Source organism: Eupeodes corollae, chromosome 3 (assembly GCF_945859685.1).
Source record: "Eupeodes corollae chromosome 3, idEupCoro1.1, whole genome shotgun sequence".
NCBI classification, from domain to species: Eukaryota; Metazoa; Arthropoda; class Insecta; order Diptera; family Syrphidae; genus Eupeodes; species Eupeodes corollae.
In genome coordinates this window covers 41249873-41276255 of record NC_079149.1, presented here as the reverse complement: position 1 = coordinate 41276255, position 26383 = coordinate 41249873, and the positions used below count along the sequence as shown (strand labels likewise).

General features: G+C 28.9%; 1 protein-coding gene across 15 annotated transcripts in view; it reads left to right on the top strand.

Annotated features, from left to right (window-relative positions):
• Window positions 1-26383, top strand: part of LOC129952541 (transient receptor potential cation channel trpm) — a 329137-nt gene that overhangs the window by 153606 nt on the left and 149148 nt on the right. For 6 of the 15 annotated variants that reach the window (XM_056065173.1, XM_056065170.1, XM_056065168.1 and 3 more), the window contains exons 1-2: window positions 6146-6408; window positions 15647-15729. In XM_056065173.1, coding sequence (XP_055921148.1) covers window positions 6250-6408; window positions 15647-15729 — 242 coding nt within the window. In that variant the 5' untranslated portion in view covers window positions 6146-6249. Of the gene's footprint in view, window positions 1-6144; window positions 6409-15646; window positions 15730-26383 lie in introns of those variants that run through there. The other 9 variants (XM_056065169.1, XM_056065171.1, XM_056065174.1 and 6 more) reach the window with 2 other exon arrangements.

Sequence of the window (26383 nt, the reverse complement as noted above, 5' to 3'; positions counted from 1 at the left end):
CTGGTAAGTCTTCAAATCTGCACCCACAGGACAGCGCAGTAGAGAAAGACCGCGAAACAGGTCGCGCAAAGTGCCCTTAACCAACTTGAAGCGCGAATCAGGAGACATCTAGCTAGGGACCGACCTAGATGGAAAAGTCTTTTGGGTGAGGTCCTAGTTCACACAGAACTGTAGCGCCACCTTAAGTAAGTAAGTAAACGATCATTTCCAATCATTAACGTAACAACCGCCGAAAAGATGCTTTACAACCACAGAACTTTTGAGACTGTAAAACTTCTCCATTTTTGTATCGAATTTTAAAATTACAATGGGTTGTGGAAGCTTAATTTTTATTTGTCAAAGGTTATTTGAAAATCCTTTTTTTTTGCGGATTTAGCTTTTTTTGCAAATATCGCTCAACTTAATAATTTAAAGAAAAATGCCAAATTTTGATAGTTAAAAAATAATATGAAATACATTTAAAGTCAGTTTGATTCCTTCTAAGGTTTTTGATTCCGAGATAAAAATAAAAAACAACTACGAGTATATAGTACTTTGAAAGCGTAATTATTCTAAAGTTAGTCACATTTTGAAATTGTTAAATTAAAGAAACCATCTTTAAATACATCTAAATCTCTGGTTTATAACCTCAACACATAATAATTATTGATTTAAGTTCAATCTTTCTGTTCTTCTTTATACAGAAACTACAAAAAGTTTTCTTAGTGAAAGGTATTTTCTTTTGTGGAATGAATGAACAGAATCACATTCAAATATTTCCTCTTTTCATATTAATAGAATGACAGATAAAGTTAAGTCTCACGTATAATTTGTTTGTAACCTGACATTACAGGGTGTCCTAGAATCAATAAAAATAAGAAAATAGACTGGCATGCGGTCCAAGTTTTCCATTGGTGCCCGCATAAATTCTTTTACCTGATAATTTTAAATTGTCATTAAAAAATGTGTCCTGCATATCTTAATGTAATTAATTGTAATTGATGCTTTTCTTACGAGTTATTAGCAATTGAATTTCTTCAATAACATTTTAAAGCTATTGAAAAAGTTAGAAGATTTTAATTACAAGTATTGCAACTGAATATTTTTTTAACCATTTTTCTATATTTGAAGGTTTAGTTTCGAATTTGTTTTGATAGTTCCAATGTGGAGAGATTTTTTAAACTAAGATAAATAAGAAAAATTGCTGTAATATCACATCTAAAACGGAAAATGCAAATTTGAGGTGACTTTAAATTCGAGGTAAATTAAATTAAGTTTTAAACTTCGAAAACGAAGCAATTAATTATGAGTACTTCTAAAACACCCTTTTATGTGGTAGACTGATGTCAGCAGAAACATGCATCACAGGAAAGAACTCAGACACAAAATATAAAAATATCAAAAATAGAAAATAAAAGTTTTTGCACGCACAGCTACACTCGAATTCATCATACATTATACTTATCAGGTTCGGTATAAAACGTGTGTACATATATTAATACAATGAATCCCGTATCCTTTCAGTTCCTTTTCAATTCAATAAGATTTGAATTGATATCATATATGTATATAAAACGAAGCAGCAAGAAAACACGACAAATATAACATGTATAGAAAAATATATTATTAGAAATAATGAAGTTTTTGTTATATAATAAAAGAAGTTATTCTTATATAAGTTTCCTTGAATAAAACACAATTTTTGAAGAATATTGAAAATAATCAATATATTATTTTTGTCTCTTTTGATTCCGTTGAAGAAAAGAATAACCAGCAACAAAAAGAAAGAAGAGAATTAAATGAAAACAAAATAAAATTGCAATTTAAGATATTGAATAATATTAAATTGAAGAGCTTCTCTCGAAAAGAGTATGATTTTATTTTGTACATTGAAAAAAACTGAATATTTTAAAAACTGCTGGCACAATATGTTCAGAGTAAAATTTCAAGTTTGTATTTTGCATTTAACTATATCTGAATCTTAACTAAACATCAGTTTCCAGCATAATTATATTTGTATGTAAAAAAAAGTTTGTATTTTACAAATTGTTGGAATTATTTATATTTAAACAAAACAATGTAGAACTAATTTGACCTTAACACTATTTTTAATTGTTTCTCAGAATGAAAAATTTAATTTGTCATGCTAAAAATGAGAAAAATTAGGTTTTTACAGTTAGAGAAGAAATTAGAATATGTTTTGCTTATTAAATACAGCATTTCTTCAAAATCGGTTCAATGAATTTAGATTATAACTTTTGGGACTACAATCTTTCGTCCACTATATTTAATAACGTGCAGATTTATCACCATCGAGTTATAATACATTTTGGCTAACAAATATAATCATTAAGTTTTAGGTATCACTTATTTATTTTGATACTGTACAGAAATAAAAGGAAAAGAACAATTTCATACAAAAAGTGACTTACTTTCAAACAAAATTTAAAAAAACTGAACTTTCATAATCGCCTTAATTTGTGTGTCCTTAGGTGAGTAAAAAATAGAGAGTGTAATATGGGGTAAAGTGTAGTTTTATCCAAATAACTTGAAAACTGTAGTTTTTTTTTTTAACTCTTATTTTGCACATGAATAGCGCAACGAAATTGAAAAAGTTCAAATTTTGTTTTGCTTACTAAGTCTTAAAGTTTATTTTTTAGCGACAAGATTTAAGACAAATGTGTAGACAATATGTACAAAAAGACTAATCCAATGTCTGTACTTAAATTCGTTCTTAAACTGTAGTGCTTAAAATATTGGAAGACATGAATTTGGATTTTGAAAATTACTTAACCTCCAAAAAAATGGTGACACCAAAGCGGAGTGTCTGAATAACTTCTAGCGACATAATAAAACTGAATCACAAGATTATCTTCATGATTGGTATTTTATTTTTTTTAATTTCTTTAAAAAATACTTTTCCCAAACAAGTATTTCTTAAAGAAAAAGTAAATTATTAATAATTGATTTTGTATGTGGATCTAATCTGAATAGTTTCGGAACAACTTTCCTAAATTTGTACTTTTTATAATATTTTTTTTCCAGATAACGCAAGAGCAAGAAGCTCTTAAGCACATTAAAATAAAATATTATAAAATTTGTCTAGTTTTTTGTGAATTTATCTCTCGTGAAAATATAAAGAAAAATGCTACAAAAACCAAGGACCAATTTTTAAAACTGATATAAGTGCATTTTTAAAACGTTTGTAAGTGTCAAAAATATAGGTAAATGTTAGAGAATTCAGGCTATGCATTCATCTCCAAATAGACTCAGATACTATTCACTTTTTTGAGTCCATATTTGTACATATAAACAAGGCTTTTCCAATTGTTAAATAATTAATTCGTTAATCAAATTTAAAAACAAATTAAGAATTAACTTGTTAAAATACTTTGTTTCTATATGTTTTTATCTTATGAAACGAACTACTCGTAGAAAATGATTGTATGTAAGACAGAGAACTTAAAATATTCATCTTTGAAATTTTTGAAATCTCAAGTAAAAAAAAAATAACTTCAAAAATTTACTCCTTTATAAAATAAAGACAAAAAATCCAGGTGTTTAACAGATTGATAATTGAATTCTTCTGTGACCAGTGCTGTCGTTGTAAAAATTTCAAGAGTTGTCATTTTGGGGAGTATTTTCTTAAATTTAGGAGTAAATACAAAAACAACAAATACATGTTTGGCCCATGAACAAAATTAAAAACTGAAACTAATAATGTCAAAATTCGAAGTTAATTGATCTACTGCGAAGGTTAATGTTTCGAAAACAGACAAATGGAAGGATCTAATGTCATGTACATTTTTTTGATTTCACTGCTCAGAGGCCAACATTTTAAAATAATATAGTTAAAATAAATAAAAAAGATTTTAAATTCATCACTTTTTGTGTTTTAAATAAGAAATTGGCGATTACAAAATATTTTACATCAACATTAAAAAAATTTATTGCATCATTTTAAGTCTTAGGTTTTTGTTTTAAGATTCATTAACACAAATTACATAAGAAAAGCTCATCCCTACCATATGAATTATCGAACAAAACAACAAAAATGAAATACATTCATAAATACATAAAAATGTTAACTCTAACATATTGATTGAATGAACAGAACAACAAAAATAAAGCCTTAAACCTGTATATAAATACATTTTTTTGAATCGAAATTTAAAATCGTTTACCTTTGATTAGATATCAAAACTATATACTGATCAATCAAAAAATATTTGCGCATTATATTTTGCTAAAAATTCACTTTTCTATTTTCAGGACGCAAATTCATTTTCCTGAACAGCTGATACTTTTGTATTCAGAACTAAAACGAATCGTTGAACTGATTTGTGTTCCAATTTTACACAGTTCAAATGACAGATTTCTGTCAGTAAAAATTTGTCGGTGGTTTTCAATCCGGACATTTTTTTCAATGACCGACATTTTTAAGGAGAGCGATAAACAACCTGTCAAAATAAAATCCAATGTTTGTTTTCAATAATGAAAACCAATGATAGCTATAACTAGCACCTAATACAATTTTTTGTAATTCTCGATTAAAGTTTTCGATGGCTTCCAGTCTTCAATGAAGTTGTTGTAAAGTTCCTAAGCAGTAAGTTAAGCATTTACCGTTCCTCCCTTGAGTAAATTTCTTTTTTTATGTTTTCATAAGGCCTACATCTAAAAATTTTCTTTCTGTTGTTTCACTACTTTGGGGCAAACTGATGAATGAAACGACGAATTTTTTAATCAGGGGAAACATAAAATCATTATTTGCGTTTTTTATTTGAAATATTTCGCTATCGAATGGAACTAACATTTCGAATAGAAATAGAACACAACATAGATGTTATTGGATAAATAAAATCAGAATTTCGAAATTATATTTTAAATTTTGGGTTTTTATTGTAAACCAAATAAAAATTTCTTTTGCGTTTTATTTTGGGAGGTAGTTTTCGTTCGTGGGTAGTAGAGTAGCAGTTGACTCTCAAAAGTAGTAAAATACCACTTTTGTAGCAAAAACGACAGCAGTGGCTGTGACTAAAAATTAAATAATATTCTGTAAATGTCTAACTAAATTTTATATTAACTCATTAAAGTCTTGAAAATTAAACTAAGAGGTACTGCATAAACAAAAATAATCATTTCTCAAATGATTCCAAGATCATGTTCATCGTTACATTAATCTCGATTGGTACTAAGTTTTTTCCTTCGGCTATTGATTTATCAAACTAGTTCTCTATTTAAAAATTGAAGAATTCTATGTTTATATAATAAAAACTTCTTTAAAATTTCCGAAAACATGCTTTCCAACATAGTTTTTCATTTTTATACTCATCGCATTATTTAAAAATAGTTAAAAATATTACTTTTTATCTATGTTCTAATCATCATTTAACAATAAATAAAATGTTTCAATAGTTTTTGCACAGTACTGTTGTTTGATATTGAAATACGTAAAAAATGCATCTACGTAGTCAAAACAAAGTTCACGTTTTTGTAGTTAGTTTGTATGAAAACAAATTATATTGCATAAGATTATTTTTGTACCAAACTCAACTGGAATAGAATAAAACATAAATTAATAGTCGAGTCGCTAAAGTATCTATAATTGAAGATAACTTGAACTGAAAGGTTCCTTAACGCTGATCGTCGTCTTCTAAAAAAGTCCGTCTACATTGTCCTCTCATAATAATTTACAATTTATTTGGTTGGATTTCTATACTTTGTGTATTTGTATTGTATGCATTGTCTTGGTTAATCATGACAAATCTTAATTTCAAAAAGTAAATATTTTTTTTTTCATTTTATTTATTTTATTTTTGTTACAAGCCAAAGATACCAATTTAAAACAACAAAAACAAAGTGATATATGTGCATAGGTAGGTAGGTATACAAGTTTGCAAGTATATGTTAGATATTTGTATATAACAAATATAGATATCTATCATATAATAAATAGTCGTAGATACATACATTTTTTTCCTATTAATTGCCAGTAAAATTTAATTTTCCATCCAAGCTACTGTACAGTATTAGATTTTGGTTTGAAAATTCAACATCTTTGCTTTAATTTCTATTTCTACGGCAACACGATTCGTCGTCGTCGTCGGTGGTAGTTTTGTTTTAAATATTTAAAAAAACGTATAGAATGTTTAATATTATTGTTTATTTGAGTGATAAAATATGTATGTTTGAATTGATACAAACATTACATTTGTTCAATCGTTTTTGTTTGTGTTATGTGTGAAGTTACAACAGACTTCGTGGTGAAAAATGTTAAAATCCAAAACCAATCAAATAAAAGAACTCGAAGGTTCTCAAAGTTCACGAAAACGTTCTTCAGTATCATCGACATTAACTCGAGTCTTAATTTTAAATGTTAGAGATTTATTAAAAGTACAAGAATCTCAGCAGGATTCCGAAGGTGATGAGGTAGTGCTTTTACTTGAAATTTTTGTGGAAAATCGTGTTTCTTATTATTCAATATTTTTCTATGTGACTCGCTACTTTTTCTTAAAAATGCGATTATATAGAACGTTTCCGTTTGATTGCAGAGTAAAGTTGACGTTGCAAATCTTTAAGTTCGTTACTTTTTTGTTGAAATTTTATACTTGTACTCCTTTAATAGTTTATAATAGTAGATATTTGACCGGTTAAAGTTAAGTATAAAATGTCTGATCATTTGTAACTTAAAAACATTGAAGTAATAAAGTCAACAATTATAGTTTTAAAATTTCTTGACTTTTTCATTTAAGAAACAACTCTTTTTTTTGTTTGGAAAAGGATTATTTGTTTGTAATATGCCAAAAAATGCAAAAACTAAATTCAGTAGGTTCTGAAAAATATTTGCATTGTTTAATTTAAATATTTTCAAACTGTGCCTAAAGTTTTTTCTGAAATTTGGAACCATAATGCGTCAATGTAAAATCGGAACCAATCATAAAATTGTTAAAAGTAAAAATAACAGTAGAATTGCGTTTATAATTTAAAAATCAAACAAATTTTGAAATTTTAACTGCAAAACCCACTAAGGAAAAAAATATACTACACTAGAGTGCAGATAAGTTAGAAATATATCTTTTAATTTATAATTGAGGAAAATTAGGTATTTATTTTAAAAATGTCTGATAAAGGTGAATTTTGTTGAAAAGTTTTATTTGTTATGCACTTCCTGACCAAAATTAAAATTAAAATTAAATAATTTTGCAGGGTTTAGAGCAGTGTTTCCCAAACTTTTTTCTGCTATGTCCCACCGGAACCATTCCAAAATCTTGATGTCCCCCTAACATTATATATAGAGACCTCAACAATTTTGAACATACAAATATCTGAAATGTTGAATAAAGAAATCCATAGAAAATAAGTTAACACAATAAGATTATTTTCAAAACATATAATCTAAAAATGAAATTCAAGTAGTAAAAAATAATTTAATAGTAATGTATTGTTAAATTTAGTGAGATCCTTGTGCTTGATGCCTCCTGCAAATGGATTTTATATCAGGTTCAAGTTTAGACAGCTTCAATCTCAAGTCTCCTCGTTTCGTTGTATGAAGACAATTTCTTTTTTATCAGCGAGTCATTTATGGCACTAAATCCGTATTCTGTTAAATATGAAGATGGAAAATGTATTAACACTTCCCTTGCATATTTGGTTGTATTGGGGTATTTAATTTCGGTGTCTTTAGAAAAATATTCCATACGTCCTTTTATGTGGAATAAAGGTTTAAATGACTCATCATTTATTTCAGCGATTTCTTTTTGATGTTGTACATTTGAAATATCAGAAAGATTCACTAACATTGGTTGCATCATCTAAGTTTGCCAATCAATCAATCAATCAGCCGATACATTTTTCAAATGATCGACAGTTACATTTTTAGCGTTATCGGTTACTACACATTTTTGGAGCCGAGGAAACTTTTCAAAATTTTTGTTGCAAATATATGTCTGACAGAATTCAATAAAGGTATCGAACCCAAATATCTTTGGTTTTGCTTCAAAGAGAATTTTATTTTTTCCTTGAAGTTTCTCATTGAATGTATTTAATTTTTCGATGATATCAGCTTAATAACTCACAAATGCTTTACTATTAATCGTCATCACATTTTTAATTTCTGGTTTGTCGTTTAAAAAATCACTAAGAGTATCAAAAAGTTCCATAAATTTTTTCAAGCAGTTCCCTTTCGAGTGCCATCTAACTTATGTGTGAAGTATAAGGCTTACATCCTTATTTTGTTCTTCACAAAAAAGCTTAAAAAGACGTTTACATTTGGCACTAGCTGTAATAGAATTGAAACACCTTACATCAGAATCTAGAACTTCATTTAGAACAGGCGAAATGTTTTGGCTGCCAAGATTTCCCTGTGAATAACACAATGGACAAGAATCATTAGTGCTCATCTTTCATCAATTTTAAGCAACCGTTTTTCTTCCCCATCATATTAGGAGCACCATCAGCAGCGCAAGATGATATATTTTTCAGGGGTATATTATTGAATCCTAAGTAATCTTTAAGCTTACTAAATATATCTTTGGCAGTAGTGGTGCTTTCTAAAGATTTTTAGAACATCATTTCTTCATGAAAATCACATTTGTCAATATATCTTACATAAATTAAAAATACGGTCCTACTCGGTCTGAAAGTGGATTTATCCATTTCCAACGAGAAATTTCTTGTTTTCAGTTTTTCAACGAGCTGCATTTTAATATCCTCTCTCATTTCGTCTTTTCTTCTGCAAAAAGTACTGTTACTTAGTGGTATATTTTGAACGTCTTTGTCATCTTTTTCCAGAACTGTCTTAAGAAGTGTTGATATTGATGGTTTGGTTAAATTCTCTCCTATGGTATGACTTTTTCCAGATTTAGCGATGAGTAAAGAAATTTGGTAACTTGCATCATGAGCACGATTGATATTTTCATGATAAATCAAAGTGACAGCAAACAACTGATTCACATTTGACGGAAAGTTTCATTGATAGAAGGAAAGTTGGTAACAGTTGACAAAATTGAGGAATTATCGATCATGGGTGTTCAGAAATATATATTAAAGGGTGGAAACACAAGAACCATAGATTTTTCAGAGAGAAGTCTAATGTAAATAAAAAAAAATGTCTTCCACAACAGAGTTTACTTTATTAGTTTTGGAGTTCTACAAGGTTAATATTTCGGGCCATGTCTTTTCATTATATTTTGTATCAGACATTTTAAATTATGAGAATTACAAGCAATAACTTGATATGTCAATAAAACACTTTAGAGGTTTAGGGGTAAACTAAATTTTTGGCCTGAAATTATAAAAAAATTATTTGTTTGAAGATGTTGCTAAAGTTGTAATTATTTAATGTTGATATTTGTCAAAATTGGTTCAAAATTCCCAATTGCTGACGAATTTTTCACATGACATCATTTAAGTCCTTAAAAACTTTTTTCTAATTCGTATCTATTTTTAAACACAAGAGCTCATTCATTTTTGAACTAATGCCGAACCAACGTGTAAAATTTGTCTTGGAATTTTAATCCTACTTTTATCAAAAACAAGACGAAGTTCTTTTCAAACTTATTCAATAGGATTTTCTTTAAAAAAGAATTGTGAAAAATGAAATTTATTTTATTTTCAAAACCAAGAGTGTAAGTAATTGAGTGCAAAGTTTGGAAAAATGTTAATTCGACTTTGTTCCATTCATTGTCATTATTCAAACGTAAGCGAACGCTTATTTCACGTCAGGATAACAAAAAAGTTCTCAACCTTAAAATAAGATTGACAGCATTTTAACTTTTATCTAACCGATTGACTTTTTCTTTTAGTCCTTCGAGAAACCTGAAAATTAAATTGCGTATAGAAAACTATTTCTTGAGCACAATAAGAATTCTTCTCTTTTATGTTTTCTCTTCCAATATTCTCAAGACATACGGATATCGAATTGGATTACACTAGCCTTTGGCTTCTTCGTTTGTATTTTTTTTCTTTTCTAGAAATCGGAAGAAGCGAATTACAAATCACAAAAATAATAAAATCGAATTTAATATCCATGTGAATCTATCTCAAAGAAAAGAGAGCGATTGAAAAAATAGCAAAATATTTCCTGAAAACGGAAATGGATTGAAACGGATATTTACCTCCTCTGTTAAGCTATAGAACTTTGTAGTGTTCCTTTTCCTTGTCCCGTTTCGTCAGTCTCTCAAGCTGGAGATTGATAGACATACCTTTAAAAGTGCTAGTATTAGAGAGCTTATACGATGGTGGTTTCAAAAAAAAAAAGAAACTTAAACTAGAACTAATCAAAGTTGAAAATCACTTTTGACTTTCCGGTATACAGTTTTTGTTTTGTTCATTTTATTTGTTTCCACTACAGATTTATGCGATTTGTTAAAATAAAAATCATAAGGGACGACAAATTAAGTTTGATTGCTATTTTTTGATTGATGATCTCTGACCCAGATGGTGCCCAGAGAGGGCCAACAACAACAAAAAAAACACCAACAATACTGAAATCTTGCTGTATAGTCAAATATATATAGCTTCTGACAGATATTGAAAAGCAATAAGTTCTTGGATTTTTCTTTGAAGCACTCCAATTAATTTGGCATCGTTCTTGCTCAAATTGGTTTAGGTTTTGCAAATAAGCATAATGTGTGCAAAGGATGTGGGCTTAAGTATATATGTACATAGATACAGATACTTTAGTCTGCCAATATCAAAATCATCAAAGTATAATCAAATATCCTTATGAAACCCTATAAGCCCAATATTTGAATGATTCTTCCAGATTGGAATGACAGCCTCGAAAAGTAATTGCATTTAGAGCTTTGCAATTAAATTTGATTTGCAACGTGGATATTTGGCAACAGCAGCGCACAACGCATCAATCCGCTCCACTCCGCTCTGTCGAAAATTGAATGGTTAACCGTACTAGGCAGGATGGTTATATGATTCGACTATAAGCTGGGTTAAGGTTTATGTGTCATAATATTGGTTGTGGGTGTCGTATATGTACTATACTATAGTCTCTTCATAGTAGGTGTTTCGTGGTAAGCACTTGATTCAAATTGAATTAAGCCTGCAAACTCGATGTGCCAATCAAATATGAATGGAGGTATGTGTTGACATTTTAAGGCCATCGAAAAAGGTATATCAGCAATAAAGCGGACTTTTGACAAATTTTGTAAAAGGACATAACATTTAAACTACAGGACAAATGATGAAAACTGCCGGAACCGTAAAATGTATAATCTCAGGGCATTTTTGATAAGTAAAAGATATGTAACATTTCATTAACATAGAATTAAATGTTGATCAAAAAAGTTAAATTCAAAGCAAATTTCGTTTGCTTAAAGAATTTAAATGCAGTATTAGCAATTTCGGGGAGTTAAAAAAAATTCTTTAACATTTTTTTTGAATAAGAAAATTAGTGCAAAATAAAATGTAATTGAATGTTTGCATTAGATTTTGTTCAATGAGAAACAAACAAGTCACAAACAAATCAATTCTAATAATTGATTATAAAATTATATAAAAATTATATTGGCATTAATTAATTTATTTTTAACTGAAGAAAAATTTAACCAAAATAAAAAAACTCTTGTAGTTTTTTATTTTTTGATGCGACTATTTTTAAACAAAAACACTTATTTATCTTTGAATTAGCACAAAAATTTATTCTGAAATTACTGTTTCAGTTTTTGAATATTTATTTAAGTTAATGAGAAAATTGTTATTTTTACAATATTGTCATTTTTGTTGTACAAAAACGAACTTCCTTTTTTGTAAACCAAAAATATTTTTTAAGTTTGAAGAAATTTTCTATTTTTATGCTAATTTTTTAAATGTTGAAATATTTATTTGTATTAATTTTTAATTAATTTTATGTAAAACGTTTTAAAAAAAAAAAAATTCTTGTATCAATTTTTTTCCAAAAAAGTATTAAAGTTGAAAAGTATTTGAGCCTAAAATACTGCACCTTCTTATATTTTACATTAAAAATTAAGAATTTGAAAATATGTTTAAGAAAGAAAGAAGCAACAGTCTTTTTTAGTCTGAATCTTAAACATTTATAAACAACATATTATTTAAGTTTATATTCAGTATCAGTCACTCTGATCAAAAATGTGTGCCTTCGATTTTGACGAATCTCTCCTTTGTTAGATTGAAAATTACTTTTCGGGCCATTCAATATAAAGAGTTTTGGATGGGTTGAAGTCTCAAAAAAACAAAATAAATGCTGGGTTACTGCATCTGTTCTTTCTTCGATATTGATTCTTATTCTTATTTTTATAAATGATCGCCATCTAAAACTACTAATCCACTTACCTTCATTGTTGACGATATACCCCTCAGCTTACCATATTCGTTGAGGTCCGTAAAGCTGGAAACACCACAATCGAATTTCGAAATTCTAATGATGCAGAAATTTAGGATCCCAAAAGGAGCCCTAAATTCCGTCATCATCAGTTTTTTGAAATTATCAACCTAAAGGTGTGGTGTTTCCAGCTTGACTCCAAGCTTGGAACACCACAAGTTTGAGGGTGAAAGGATTTTTGAACCAACTAGGGATTAGAGCACTTAATTAGCACAAAATGAGCCCTACATTTTTGCATCGTTCGAATTTAAATATTCAATTGTGGTGTTTCCACCTTTACAGACCTTATTCGTTTATAGATTCAAAATCCTGCTCTTTGTATGCGAGCCTTTAACGACAGTTTATGGTAAGCTTATTATAGTCTGACCTTGAGAGCATTGTTACAACATGATTTACCACCTTTGCCACTGTCTGGCACTTGCATCAAAGAGACTGAAAAACTCGAAATTCTAGGTATGTGTATCTTTAAACATATCTTCTGGAAAGATAATATACACGATATCGCCAAAAATATTTCCAGGTGTTTGGGTTTCCTAAGGCTATGCAAGTAGTTTTTTTTCATCTCTGATCTGGTTGCTATCTGTAAGACGTCCTAAACTTGAAAGTTATTTTTATTTCTAGACTGGTGCTTCTGCATTTTTCTTATTTCCCTTAGACAGCATTGAAAAATAGCGTTTAAATTGATCGGCGCGGCGATGATATTAACGTTGATTCGTTTCCGTCCCTTGAACATCGCCATAAAGTTTCTTATCTCAGCCTTACTTGTCATTATTTATTTTGACTGACTTTTTTTTAGAAAAAAAGCCAATTGTATTTCTCCCCACAAGAAATTCAACCATAATTCTCGTGCTTCCAGAAATACCCATCGGTCGTACTGTGAATTACAGAGATTCATTCCTTAGCCATACTAAGCGAATGTTGAAAACTATACCAGACTCGTCTTTTCGAGTTATAGCAATGTTTAGAAATTCGAAACCAATATGAACCGGCACCTTTATTTTAACGCTATCTTTCCTAACGCTGTAACTTGTCATATTAAGGGTGACATCGAGCTTCAGAAATTGATAACATTGAGTTTTTAAGTTAATTGTTACAACAACAACTTGATGGCCTCACAACACTTTTGATTTAAAATTATGTATAAATATACTACACATAAATCAGTCGATTATATTTCTAATAAGTTAAATATAAGTTTTAAGAAACTTAACCAATATTAATTTAAAATATTCTCTGTTATTTTTTAATTGTGTATATTTTAATTATTTTCATTTACATATATATTGTAATAATACAAATTTGAAAATGGTGATAAAATCTTATTTTCACTTAAATTTTGACTACGAAGAGTAAATAAATTATGTATTATATTCAATTTATTTAGAGAATTAAGAGTGCTATCCGTGTGAAAACTGACATTGGATCTATATTGTGTCCTTTTCTTAAAATAAAAGCTTTTACTTCTAGTTAGCCCCCTACAGATCTAAGACCAGTCTTTTTTCTTAAAAGTAACCTTTAGTTCCAGTCTTTCCCTTCAAGTTTTCATCGTTGTTTTATACTTTGTGAAATATTAAGTGTTCACTTAGGAAAAGTGTTTTCATTTTTGTTCTATCTTTCAATTGAGAGTTTCTAAAAATTAATTTTAAAAACTTTATCCGTCCCACTGAAACCAATTTTTTTTGGGGTTTTTTCATTTGTAAAAAATTGATTTTTTTGTTTACATTATACATTTAATATTAAATTTTAAGGCAAACTTGTTAATTATTTAAAAGATTTATACCTCTTGCACTAACAATATTTTCTGTCAATTATTGTAGTCTTTTTGACAAGTTTGTATTCGTTTATTTGAAAACTGGCTCAACCTTTCAGAATTTTCATATCAGAACGTGAAAAAGCATAAATTAAATTAAATTCCTCACAAAGTATTTGTAATAAAATGTTTCACTCATTGAGAACTTTCAAAAATTACATTACAATTTGATTTAAAAGTGTTGTTTAATTTTAAATATTTATCATATATTTTAAATTTCCGCTAAAAATGACCTGTCTTTGGGAATTCTTTTAAATAATATCAAAATAATTTAAAGTCAAAAATTTGTATGCAAACTTGACACAAGTGCAAAGATTGAAAATATAATAATGCAATAAAGTTTACTAATTGAAAAACCCTATATGTTTATTTGGTCATTCTACTTATTTGAGATTATTTAATTTCTGAAACAATATTTGTCTATTTTGTTCGAATTTTTCTCTCGTTTTAAGGTTTTGAAAAATACTTAGATTCAATTTAGTTTTAAATGTATTTAGTTTTTTTCTATCTATGTCTAACTTTGTAAATGAAGTTTTATCAACATCGTAAAAAATATTCATTTATTTAACCATAAATTATCAACTACCTAAGTTGACTAATTTTAAAAAATACTTTACTTGTTATTCTAAAAGTTGAAATACTTTTAACTTCACTCTTCGAATATGCTTTTTAGCCCAAATATCCTTAATCTACATCCTACAGTAATAATGTTCTATACCAAAACAATAAAAGAAAGGATGTGTTACGAAGTAAATTAATTACGATAGTGAGTTATTTGAATTTGTATAGAATAGTAAATATAGAACATAATATATTTGTTGTTTTTTCGTTGTTGTATTGTCCTCTATTTCTCTCTATCCTTATAAATATTTATTGAATCTATCTTTCTACTATCTCTTCTTCTATGTAGTATACTCTACTTTCTTCTACAATTTTATTTTATACATAAATTAAACATTTTCTGTACAAAATCCTTCTTTATACACTTTGCCCAAATAAATAAATATAAAATAAAGGTGGCCAAAAACTGTTGTGCTCCCCCAGTAAATTTATTATAACTCTTATTGTTGTTTCTACTACATAGACATATTCGTATATGAACTGCCTGAATATTTATTCACTAAAATATTTTCCTTTTTACCTCCTTTTTGCTCTTTTATCACACATTTTTTTTTAAACAAGATTTATTTTTAATAAGTTTTTTTTTGTACCTATTATTTATCTTAATAATTAATTACTTTTGGTACTTTGAGTTTGACTTTTGTTGTTGTATTTATTTCTTTTGGTTGTTGTTGTTTTTTTTGATATTCTGTTGGAAATTTATATTTTAACAATATTTTTGCAATTTCAAAAACAGATACCCCCTTGGTTTGATTTTGTTGCTTTTGATTTTTGTTTGAAAATTATAATGATTGCATTTTTCTTTTGAAGTTTCTTCTTTATTTTTTCTTAGAATAAAAATTAAAAAATAAAATAAATTAATATTAAAATAATTTTTGCAGCATCAACCTCGCAGCTGGATTGAGACAAACTTTCAAAAACGAGAATGTATAAAATTCATACCCTGCCCAAAGGACACAGCCGTGTGAGTATGATGCAAATAATATTTTATTTCTTTAGTTTATATAGTAAAGGGTTTTCCTATATGAGGTTACATTTTAAGTAGCCAGCTTTCAGACAGCTGTCACTTGAAGTAGTTTATTAACACTTGATTATTAAAAACAAAATTATTAAAACTGGAATGATACGTGCTTAAAAAAAGCAAAGGCATTACAATTGTTCAAACTGTTTACAAGACTGTTGAAAATTTTAAAGTCGAAACTCATGAAACGAAAGGCTTTTTTGGTGTCGTGAAGCACCTTCTCGTTCGGAAATATTGAAATTTGAAGAAAAAATTAGTGATATAAAGAATCAAAGCTTTCTGGGTAATATAGCGTTGATAAAAACGAAGGTTTGTGGATTCTTGTTAACTCTTTGCAGTTCGAAATTGTTTTCATGTAATACTCGAGGTTTTTAAACTTTAGTTAAGAAAAACTCAAGTTATCAACTGATGACGTTCTTGAAAAGTAGCAAAATGATTCGGTTTTTCCTCGAAATATCATCTTTAGTTGTCGGGACTATTTTCGCTTCTTTTATAACAAGAATTGAAAAATTTAGGGATCGGAAAATTCAAAAATTTGCCTTTTTTTGGTCTAAAAACGATGAAGCAAAGAACCAATTACAATTTTAAAAGGAAACTTTCCTGACAGTGTTATTTCTCAAAAAGGTGATCACAATTGGCTAACAAGAACTTTCCTTAAAAGCCTTAAATGTTAAACCAGTGAAGTTATCAACGATTTAAAGGGCGATTTTTGGGTTATTATCTTTTTGACAACACTGGTTTAAACAGCTGACGCACGTTTTGTGTTTTGTTTCACTGTCAAAGATCTTCAGTTTGGTCTATAATTTAACCATGAATCGTCTTACAAACGAGCAACGCTTGCAAATTATTGAATTTTATTATCAAAATGCGTGCTCTGTTAAGAAAGTTCATCGCGCGCTTCTTAAATTGTATTGTGTTCAGCGACGAAGCTGATTTTTTTTAAATAAGCAGAATTGTCGATTTTGGAGTGAATATCAGTCAGAAGTAGTGCAAGAGCTATGAATGCATCCAGAAAAAGTCACAGTTTGGTGCGGTTTATGGGATGGTGGCATCATTGGACCGGACTTGTTCAAAGATGATGTGAATCGTAAAGTAACTGTGAATGGTGAGGGCTACCTCACGGATGATATCCAAATTTGTCTGCCCAAAATGCAGGAGCTTGACTTGCATGACATGTGGTTTCAACAAGACGGTGCCGCATGCCACACAGCACGCTCAACAATGGACTTATTGGGAGGCCAGTTAAGTGAACATTTTATTTCACGTTCGGACCGGTCAATTGGCCGCCTAGATCGGGCGATTAACGACTTTAGACTATTTTTTGTGGGGCTATGTTAAAGCTCATGTCTATACAGACGAGCCCGCTTCAATTGACGCATTGAAAGACAATAATGAAGTATGCCAAAATTAGACTAAGCCGATGGACCAGTTGAGGCGCAGTCAAGATCAATATTTCCATTAAATAATCTTCAAACATGTAATTATATGGACCGTACATCGATTCAAATAGAGATTTTATGCATTTGTATGTTTTATTTTTCAAAAAATTCTTATAGCTTTTTGAATAACAACCACAAATGTCCTAATTTGTCATGGAGAATTGTATGAAAAGTATATAGTTTTGCAAGTGCAGCTAAACTGGCCATTTGTAAGTCCCATTGAAAGTGACAGTTCTTCTGATTTACAATAAAATAAACATCCATTGAATGGTCTTCAATTTCTATAAAGATTGTTCGTATTTTTGATATCAAAATGAACCCTCTAATTGAAGAGCCCTACATAAAGTTGTTTGTTCAAACTTTTATGTTGAGAAGCTTTTAAAAGATCTCTTGGCATAATTGAGGTTTAAGCCTGATAATTTTACATTTTCATACCCATTTCAATATAATATGCTCTTTCCAACATTTCTTTTCTTTTTTTTAAATATCAAAACTTATCTTTAGTGTTATAGTCAGTTGGTTCTATTAAGGGTAGTTAAGCAGGAGGAAAGGAAAATATTTTATATGAATCCCAAAGCTAATGAGGATTTTATTATTCCACCAACTTGGTAGTGCTTGGAATATTGGCTTAGGATTTTGAGGAAGAATCAAGGACACAAAACACACATGTAGACAGTATACAAGCAAATGCAAATACAAAAAGTGATATAGATAGAAAAAAATGAGAGAGCAATAGTGTTATAATGCATGAGCAAAAGTTAATCCTGCATAATGATGTGCGGCGGCGGCAGTGGCGGAAAAATATTCTGTAAAAGTTTTCAAAAACATTTCGCACGAATGAACAAAAGAAAAATGGAAGGAAGTGCATTCTATGTACTAGTTTATAGGACGTGAGCTATAAACATTGCATTATACTCTTATATGCACATAGTATGGGTTTGCTGGAAAAGATATACATACGCTACCCTTACACATAGTCGTTATTTTTCTATCTTAGCAGAAAATGCAAATAGGTTTTTGTTTTTCTAAAAGTTACCTTCTTTTTTTGAAATGCAAAGCCGATAAATAGCTATACTTAACTTCCCATAATCGTATTAAGATTAATTCTGTGATTAATTCCGTAAGCAAAGAGTGAAAGTTTGAATATAAACTTATTGGATTGCTGCCAAAAATAGGTCAAGAGATATGGAATTTGAGAGAAATATCATTAGAGTGACAAAAGTCCTTTTTCACTTAACAGATTATGCGCATCCTTTTCAAACGAAATTGTTGTCCGCATATAGATAAGAAAGTACATTTGCATTAGCTTGAATAAATTCTTCACTATTCTAAAAGAGTTCGTTGGAGTTTGCATCCAAAAGCCTACTTCTATTATTGATTCCTCAAAAAACCAACTCAAAATAGTAACAACACTAAAGGATTTTGAAAGAATTTCTGGGAAATCCGCAAGGATTTCATTTGAAATATGAATTTTAACCCTGCAAACTTTTCCATAGACTTCAGGACGAAAGGAATATTTTACTTTCGGTTCGATTTTCAGAATTTTCTAACGGGATGGAATTTTTTTCGGAGAAATGAATAACAATTATTACTGTCGGTGAGCCATCGTCGGTCGAGGCTTGGTGTCTCTTTCAGAGAAATATTTTTGATTGAGAGTATTAAAGTTGCAGTTTCGAGAACTGAAGTTTTTTTAAAAAGAGAAATCAGTTATTTCTTATCACTTTTTTACATTGTGACACATTAATTTTTGAAGTGACCTAGTAGAGATTATAACTGTGAATATGTAGAATTGTAGATCATTGTAGAGTACTTGAAAATTTTCGTTAGACTCCAAAAGTTTGAAGTTACTTTTAAAAAACAGTTTTTTCAGCTTTTTATCTCAACGATGTATTGAAGAATTTTATGCTTTCTTTTTCTTGAAGCAGAATTTCGGTATGTCCTTCCAATATAGACTTTTTAGAAACCATTCCAAAATTAAGTGAATATATTTTGTACACTTTTTATTTAGATCGTTTTGGACATTTTAATTTTAGACAAATTCAAAATTTTGAATCATTCAATTTTCAAGGTTTTTTTTTCTAAAATCCATTAATCCACGAATTTTTGAGAGATGTCTTTGTTTGGATATAGGTTCAAACATTAATTTTCCGACCATATCTTAAAAACGAGTAAAGATTAATTTTTTTAAATTTTAATGCAGAAATAAAAACATTTGTTTGAAAGGTTTTTTTTTTAGAGATCTTAGTGGATATTTTTAACTATAAGAAAATTGAACTGTTTGGACGAACTTAAGCATCTCACAAATAAAATTGACTTCAGTTTAATTTAAGTAATTGAAATTTATTTAAAAAAACGCTTATATTTATAAATATTAGAAACAGTGGTTAAAACCGTTTTAGGTACATTTTTAAACACTTTGATATTTGATCAGTTCGGAAACTATTTTAAACATAAGCTTACAAAATTTTAGATTTAATTAAAAGAAAAAGTATCGGTAACATGTTTGTTCGTCAGTCAATGAAATTTGAGCAAGATCTAAAATCGATGGATTGAGTTGTTTCCTGTATTAAAAACTCGAAATTGCAATATAGCTTATCTTGAATGTTTTTGTTTCAAAAATAATTCTAATCTTTAGACTTGTAATTTAAAAATCACTTCTCAAAAACTGTACATAATCAAAGGAAAAAGGTTCATTATACACTGCATCAAACATTTAATATCTGTGAATGCTCCGCGTTAGGTATGATTCCATTTAATTCTTAATGGAATACAAAATTTTATCCCGAATTGGGTAAAATCTATCGAACACAAAGAAAACTCATGGTTTGATTCGAGCTGTAAAGAGGTTATCACAATCACAGATGTTAGAGTCCGGATTTATAAAGCCAACCCCACTGGGGAAAACCGGAATAAGTTCAAACAAGCTAAAAAAAACTGCAAAGATAATAGATAAAAGATAACGAACCAAATTTTTGCATAAACAGAAATTGAGGCAAAAAATACTACAATGTCCCAAAGGTAGTAAACATTTCTGGTCATTTGTAAAAAACGTACGAAACACCACGTCATCCTCGGTTATAACGCTCGTCCACAAGGACACTCCCTTTGTGAGCTCGATTGATAAAGCCAATTTGCTTCCAGCCCAGTTTATTGTTAATTGGACGTTACCAGTGAGTGTCATGAGTCCTCTTGTTCTTGAGAGTGTAAACGATTTTATGTGACGAATCTTCTTTAGCAGTCATGGAGTTGCAAGAGTACTAAAAGACCTCGACATACACAAATCCGCTGGCCCGGATAGTATCCCCGCTATTGTTCTGAAGAGTTGTTCTTCACCTGTCCTATTCTACAGGTTTCTTTACGAGTGGATAGAAAACTGCATTTGTCCACCCCGTCCCTAAAATAAGCAAATTTTCCTCACCATCTAACTATTGTCCAATTTCACTTACATTCCTTTATTCCAGGGTCATGCAAACGCTGATCAATTTTCAGCTTAGGAAACACCTTGAAGAACGGAAGCTGCTTAATGACCGGCACTATGGCTTTCGTTGCAATAGGTTCACTGGTGATCCCATGGTTTATCTCACCGAACATTGGAACAAATCCTTACATCGTTAAGGATTAAATTCTGATCTTACCAGCATTGTACAACTTGGAATCAAAAACCGTGTTGAATTTAATGATTCAAAAACTCAATTCTGTCTACTGTCGCAAAAGCGTAGCCCTAATGCCACTATCCATGAGTGGTACTTGCATCGAGGAGACTGAACAGCTATCAGTCCTAGGTATGTGGATTACAAACTACTTGTTGTGATCACTTATTTAACATCGCCAGAAATGCTGCTAAGTGTTTAAGTTTTCTCCAACGATGCAAGAAGTTTTTTACCCCTTCTGATCTGGCTTTGATTTATACAGCCTTTATTCTTCCAATACTTGAGTACAATTCCCACATTTGGCCAGGTACTGCTATAACCCACTTCAGTATTTTGAACAGAATTCAAAAGAGGGCTCTAAAAATGATAGGTGACTACTGTCTAACTGAAAATTTTGCATCTCTCGATCACCTTCGCTACGTAAGGTTTATGTCTCATTATTTTATCGCTACTTCCATTAGCAATGCTCTTATGAAATAGCCAGTTGCATTCCTCCTCTCAAACAATTCAACAGTAATACTCGTTCTTTTAGGAATGCCCATCAGTTTACCCTTGAGCCCAAGTTCGGTCGTACCGTAAAGTACAGAGATTCTTTTTTTAGCCGCACTACACGAATGTGGAATGCTTTACGACTCAATATTTCCCACTTATATAATGTGCAAGCATTCAAAGTCAATGTGCATCCACTTACTCCCACTGTGTATAATGATTATATACGCGCACTCAAGGGGATATGAATACCCCTTGAGTGCGTGTACAATAATAAAAAAAAATACTTTGCTATAGATATTAACTATAGTAGAACAGAATATTGAAGGTGGTAACCTCAGCTGACAACAGTACTCGCAGACAGGAACGGTTGAGAGTTGTAAGTCACTAGGCCCTGCATCACAGCGGACTGTTGCTCCACCCAATTTATATTATAACCTCAGCTATCTGTCTTACAATATCTTAAAATTTAAATCAATTAACTTTAAGGTTTAGTAAATTATACATATATGACCTTATTTAAGTTTGTCAAGGTTTGCCATTTAATGAATGCTAAACGAAAGAAGTTGTTTAAACATTCGCACCATTAGATTTTGCTTCTTTAACTTTAAATATTTTGAAATATGGCCTTGAGAATACTTTATCAATTATTTTGTACATAACATGAGATATAACAATTAAACTTAAGTCTGAAGTCTACATTTCTCCATAAAGCAAGTTTTTGACAATTTCAGGCATCATGCATAAGATTTGCTTAAGATCCAATCATAGAACCATTATAACTAATATTATATTAATTTAATAAATCATTATTTTCCAATTTAATAATAAAAAAATATAAAATTTAACAATAAAAACGCAACTAATATAGAAACGAAACAAATGAAAAGAACATTAAAATGCTACTTTTAAAATAATTAAAACCCCCTCAAGGCTTGCATTATATAATTGTTGCCACAATATTAAAACATAATTTTTGCCTCATGTCGAACTAATTGCTTATGGTGCTGCTTTATGCTTTTTTCTTCTTTCTCTTTGTCTAAAGGACTCAAGTCTCAAGGGTTGAACTTAAAACACAAAACAAAACAAAAAATTAAAAACCGCATGCAAGACGAAAAAAAACTTAAAAGTGCCTAACAGCAGAAGCGTGATTACATTCAAGGGTGCTTTTGTGTGCAGTTAACAACTTTTGCGTCTTATACCGTTAAACACAACAAGCGTAGTATAGTAGCATAGTGTGACTATAACAAAATTGTACCGTTTCAAGGTGTGATGATGAAGAAAAAACGACAATATGATTATGTGTTCTTAAAACGAAAAAAAGCTTCCCTCTCGTACTGATGCTAGATTGTTGTTTTTTTGTTGTTGTATTGCCTCAAACGTCACTTAAGTTGGTCTTGTTTGAGTTATTTATACTTCTAGATAAGTTAGTTAAAAAATCTCTCTTTTATCTTAAGTTCTAGATTAAAGAATTTACCTTCAAGTGACTCATTAAGGCCAGACATAACTTTGTTTATTTGCCTTTGGTATTAGCATTTGTTTTTATGGTTTGATATGATAGTTTTGAGGGTATGGAACTTAAGTTTTCTTTAAAAACTAAAGACCCTGAAGGAAGGTCAATGTATAAAAGCAAATGTTGCTATGAGTTTTTCTTGTATGTTTTCGAAAAAAATATCTTGTTTTTTGATAGAAAGTAAGTATACGCCCAAGTGAACCCATTTGTTTTTTTGTATAGCCTAGAAAGAAAAAGTTTTCCTTGTTTTGTTTGTATTTTGCTAATATTACCGATGTTCTGTTTCTTTTGAATAATGTTATTTGTGTAGAAAAATTGAAAACTATAAAATGATAAGAATCTATAGTTCAGAAAAAAAAATTCGTATGTTTTAAAAGTTTCAACCCACTTTAAAATTTATTTGTGTTCAGTCTAAAGATATAGAGTTGAAACACTAATGCGAAGAGGTGTATCCTTTAGTTTTGCACTGTTATTATAAAAAATAAACGATAATTTACCTTACTAAATACTACTTTGAAAACAATTATAACGCTTTTGTTTTTCTTTTAGATCATTAATCAAAAATATCTTAATTCTATAAACTTTGAGGTTACGTAAACTTCTGCTTTCAAAGACTCATTTATGGATTAAAGAAAAAAGATGAGGAATGGTTTACTCTCGGTTGCTATTGTTGAATTTAACCAAATTAAAATTATCAATTTCGTGATATTATATTTTAGATGCTTCTACTTATGTATGTTTTTTTGGAAGCCATATATTATGTTTATGGGATATGAAAAAGCTAGGAACGATCACATATCGCTAATTTACAAGAAACACGGATCAACTGCTAAAAGTAGTATTTTTTATTATTGGTAAAAATGTACACATATTGAAAAATCAAGTCGATGGCTTATCGTTTATATAATTATCAATAAAAATTAATTTTTCTATGAAAAAATATTCGTTCAGAGTAGTAATTATGTAAACAAATGAATAATGATTTGTATTGAATTTGTTAAAGCAAAAAAGACAGATCTTTCGAATTGAAAATTTTGATATTTCTTGACTTTTCAAGGTCCTTAGAGTCGAAATAAAAGATTTTTAGAAAGATGTCTGTGCGTGCTTGTGTACGTACGTCCGTAATTTGGCGACGTTTTTTTCGGCGTCCATCGCTTAAGAACTAGAAGAGTTTATTTGACTTCAAATAAAATTTGTTATACAGATAATAGTGCAGAAAAGGCTGGATGTTTTTTTTACCATATCAGTTTAAATAAAAGATGCAAATTTTGATAAGCCCAAAATATCTCACAAACCAATAACGCTACAGACTTGAATTAAATTTAATATTATAATTATATTATAAATACAAAAATATTATAATTATATTGTAAATAAAAAAAAACTGAAAAAATGTGTCACATCGAAAATTTTACGAATATAAAATTAATTTATCTCCAAAACAATTTATGGCATCGTAGAATACCGATTTTGATATCAGGTAAAATTTTGACAAAAATCGAATTGAAATTTTTTTAATAAAAAATAAAAACCGTAAAAAACATAATTCAAAGTTATTAAAATTTGATTTTCGACTCAAATGTCTTTTCAAAAATTTGAGATTATGGCTTCCAACTTACTTTATCTTATTAGAAATATTGTTTTTAACATTCGGTAAAATTCGGAGAAAAATCGGTTTGACAGTTTTTTACAAAAAATAAAAACCTAAACAAAATATTTAAAGTTAGACAAAATTGATTTACGACTTAAATAACTCTTCAAATTATTAAGACATTGGCTTTAAATTAATTTTTTTTTTTAATATTGTTGTCAAAATTCAGTAACATTTTGAGAAAAATTGAATTGATAGTTTTTAACAAAAAATAAACACATACAAAAATTAATAAAAGTTCGTAAAAATTGATTTTCGTCTAAAATAACTTTTCAAAACTTTAAGATATAAGCTTCAAATCAATTTATATTATAACAAAATTATTTTCAAGATTCAGTAAATTTTATAAAAATCTAACAGTCAGTTTTTTCATTAAAATTAAAATCTACAAAAAATAGTCCGCAAAATTGGTAATAATTTATGCTCGATTCTCGATATCTCGTGAATAATAGAAAACATTGGCTTCAAATTAATTTTATTTATCCAATTTGTATTTGTTTATATGAGAAATAAGAATAGCTTCTAAAATTGGTAAAAATTGAAATTTTGAAATCAAACTCTTTTATCATTTTCAAGTATATATACTTTCCATATATGTTTTTTTTTTTAACTTGAAATGAACAAATTTAGAGTCAATGCCTTTCTTTATTTTCGTAAAACTTGAGTCGCAAACCAATACTTATTAGATTTTTGTGGAAAATTAACTCTTTCCGAAAAATAACTAAAAGTTAGGAACAATGCCATTTATATGATAAAATAAGTTTAATATCTGTTTTTGTTTTCTACGTTTTTAGTCGAAAACCAAATTTTATCAATTTTTGGAGGATTTTTTGAACGTTTCTATTTCTTAATAAAGAAAAAACCTTTTAAATATTTCTAAGAACATAATCAAACTTTAATAACAAACTTTTCCATTGAATCGAACGTCAGTTTTTACCTCTTTTGTTATTATTAGTTTAAAAGAAATACAGGAATGGTGGAGAGTTGTCAATCACTAGGCCCTAGTTCTCAAACGCACTATTGCGCCACCCAATTTTTTTTTATTACTTTCGAAAGACCTTAAAACGTAGATAAATGTCAACAATACATTGTTAATTTGAACCGATTACAATAACTTCGTATGAGAAGTTTAAAACGATCATCTCTTTAGTTTGCTTTATGTTAGAATTTAGAAACTCAAAATTAAGTTCTAAGGCAAATGGTTCTAAAAAATATTTCTTGTCGAATGATTCTTTACTTTATTTTAGTATCATGTAGTTGACTCAGAATGAAAACTAACCAAACTTTTGAACATTAAAATAAAAAATTGAATGTAGAATTCTATCAAAATAATTTAATAAATAAAATATACTTTTTAATTAAAATAATTCAATGTTATATAGTAATTATTTGCGTAAAGAAAAAAAATAATTAAAATAAAAACTGTTTGCATTCAATTTATAAAGAAGAGCATTTGTAGACTTTTTTTTAATGAATATGCAAAAATATTCATCTCGAATAAAAAAATACACGGATTTAAAGTTTATATGAATTGCTTTTTTTATAACTTTTCTTAATTTTCACTAAAATTTTAGTTAAATGAAATGATTTTTTGGGCACCCAAAAATTGCACGATAAGAATTTCCGATACAATTACTTAAGAAAAAATAACGAAAAAATCCTTCATATAAAACTTCCTGTTTTTTTCTTTAAAAAACAGTCACCCTTTTTGTCTAAGCGTTTCGATATTTCTATAAATGGAGAAATGCCATTGTTTATTAAATTTTACTGGAAAATCCGAGTATAGCATGGTTTCCAAAATATATGGATTAGATAAATAGATAAATAATTGATTTTTATTGATTTAAAAATTATT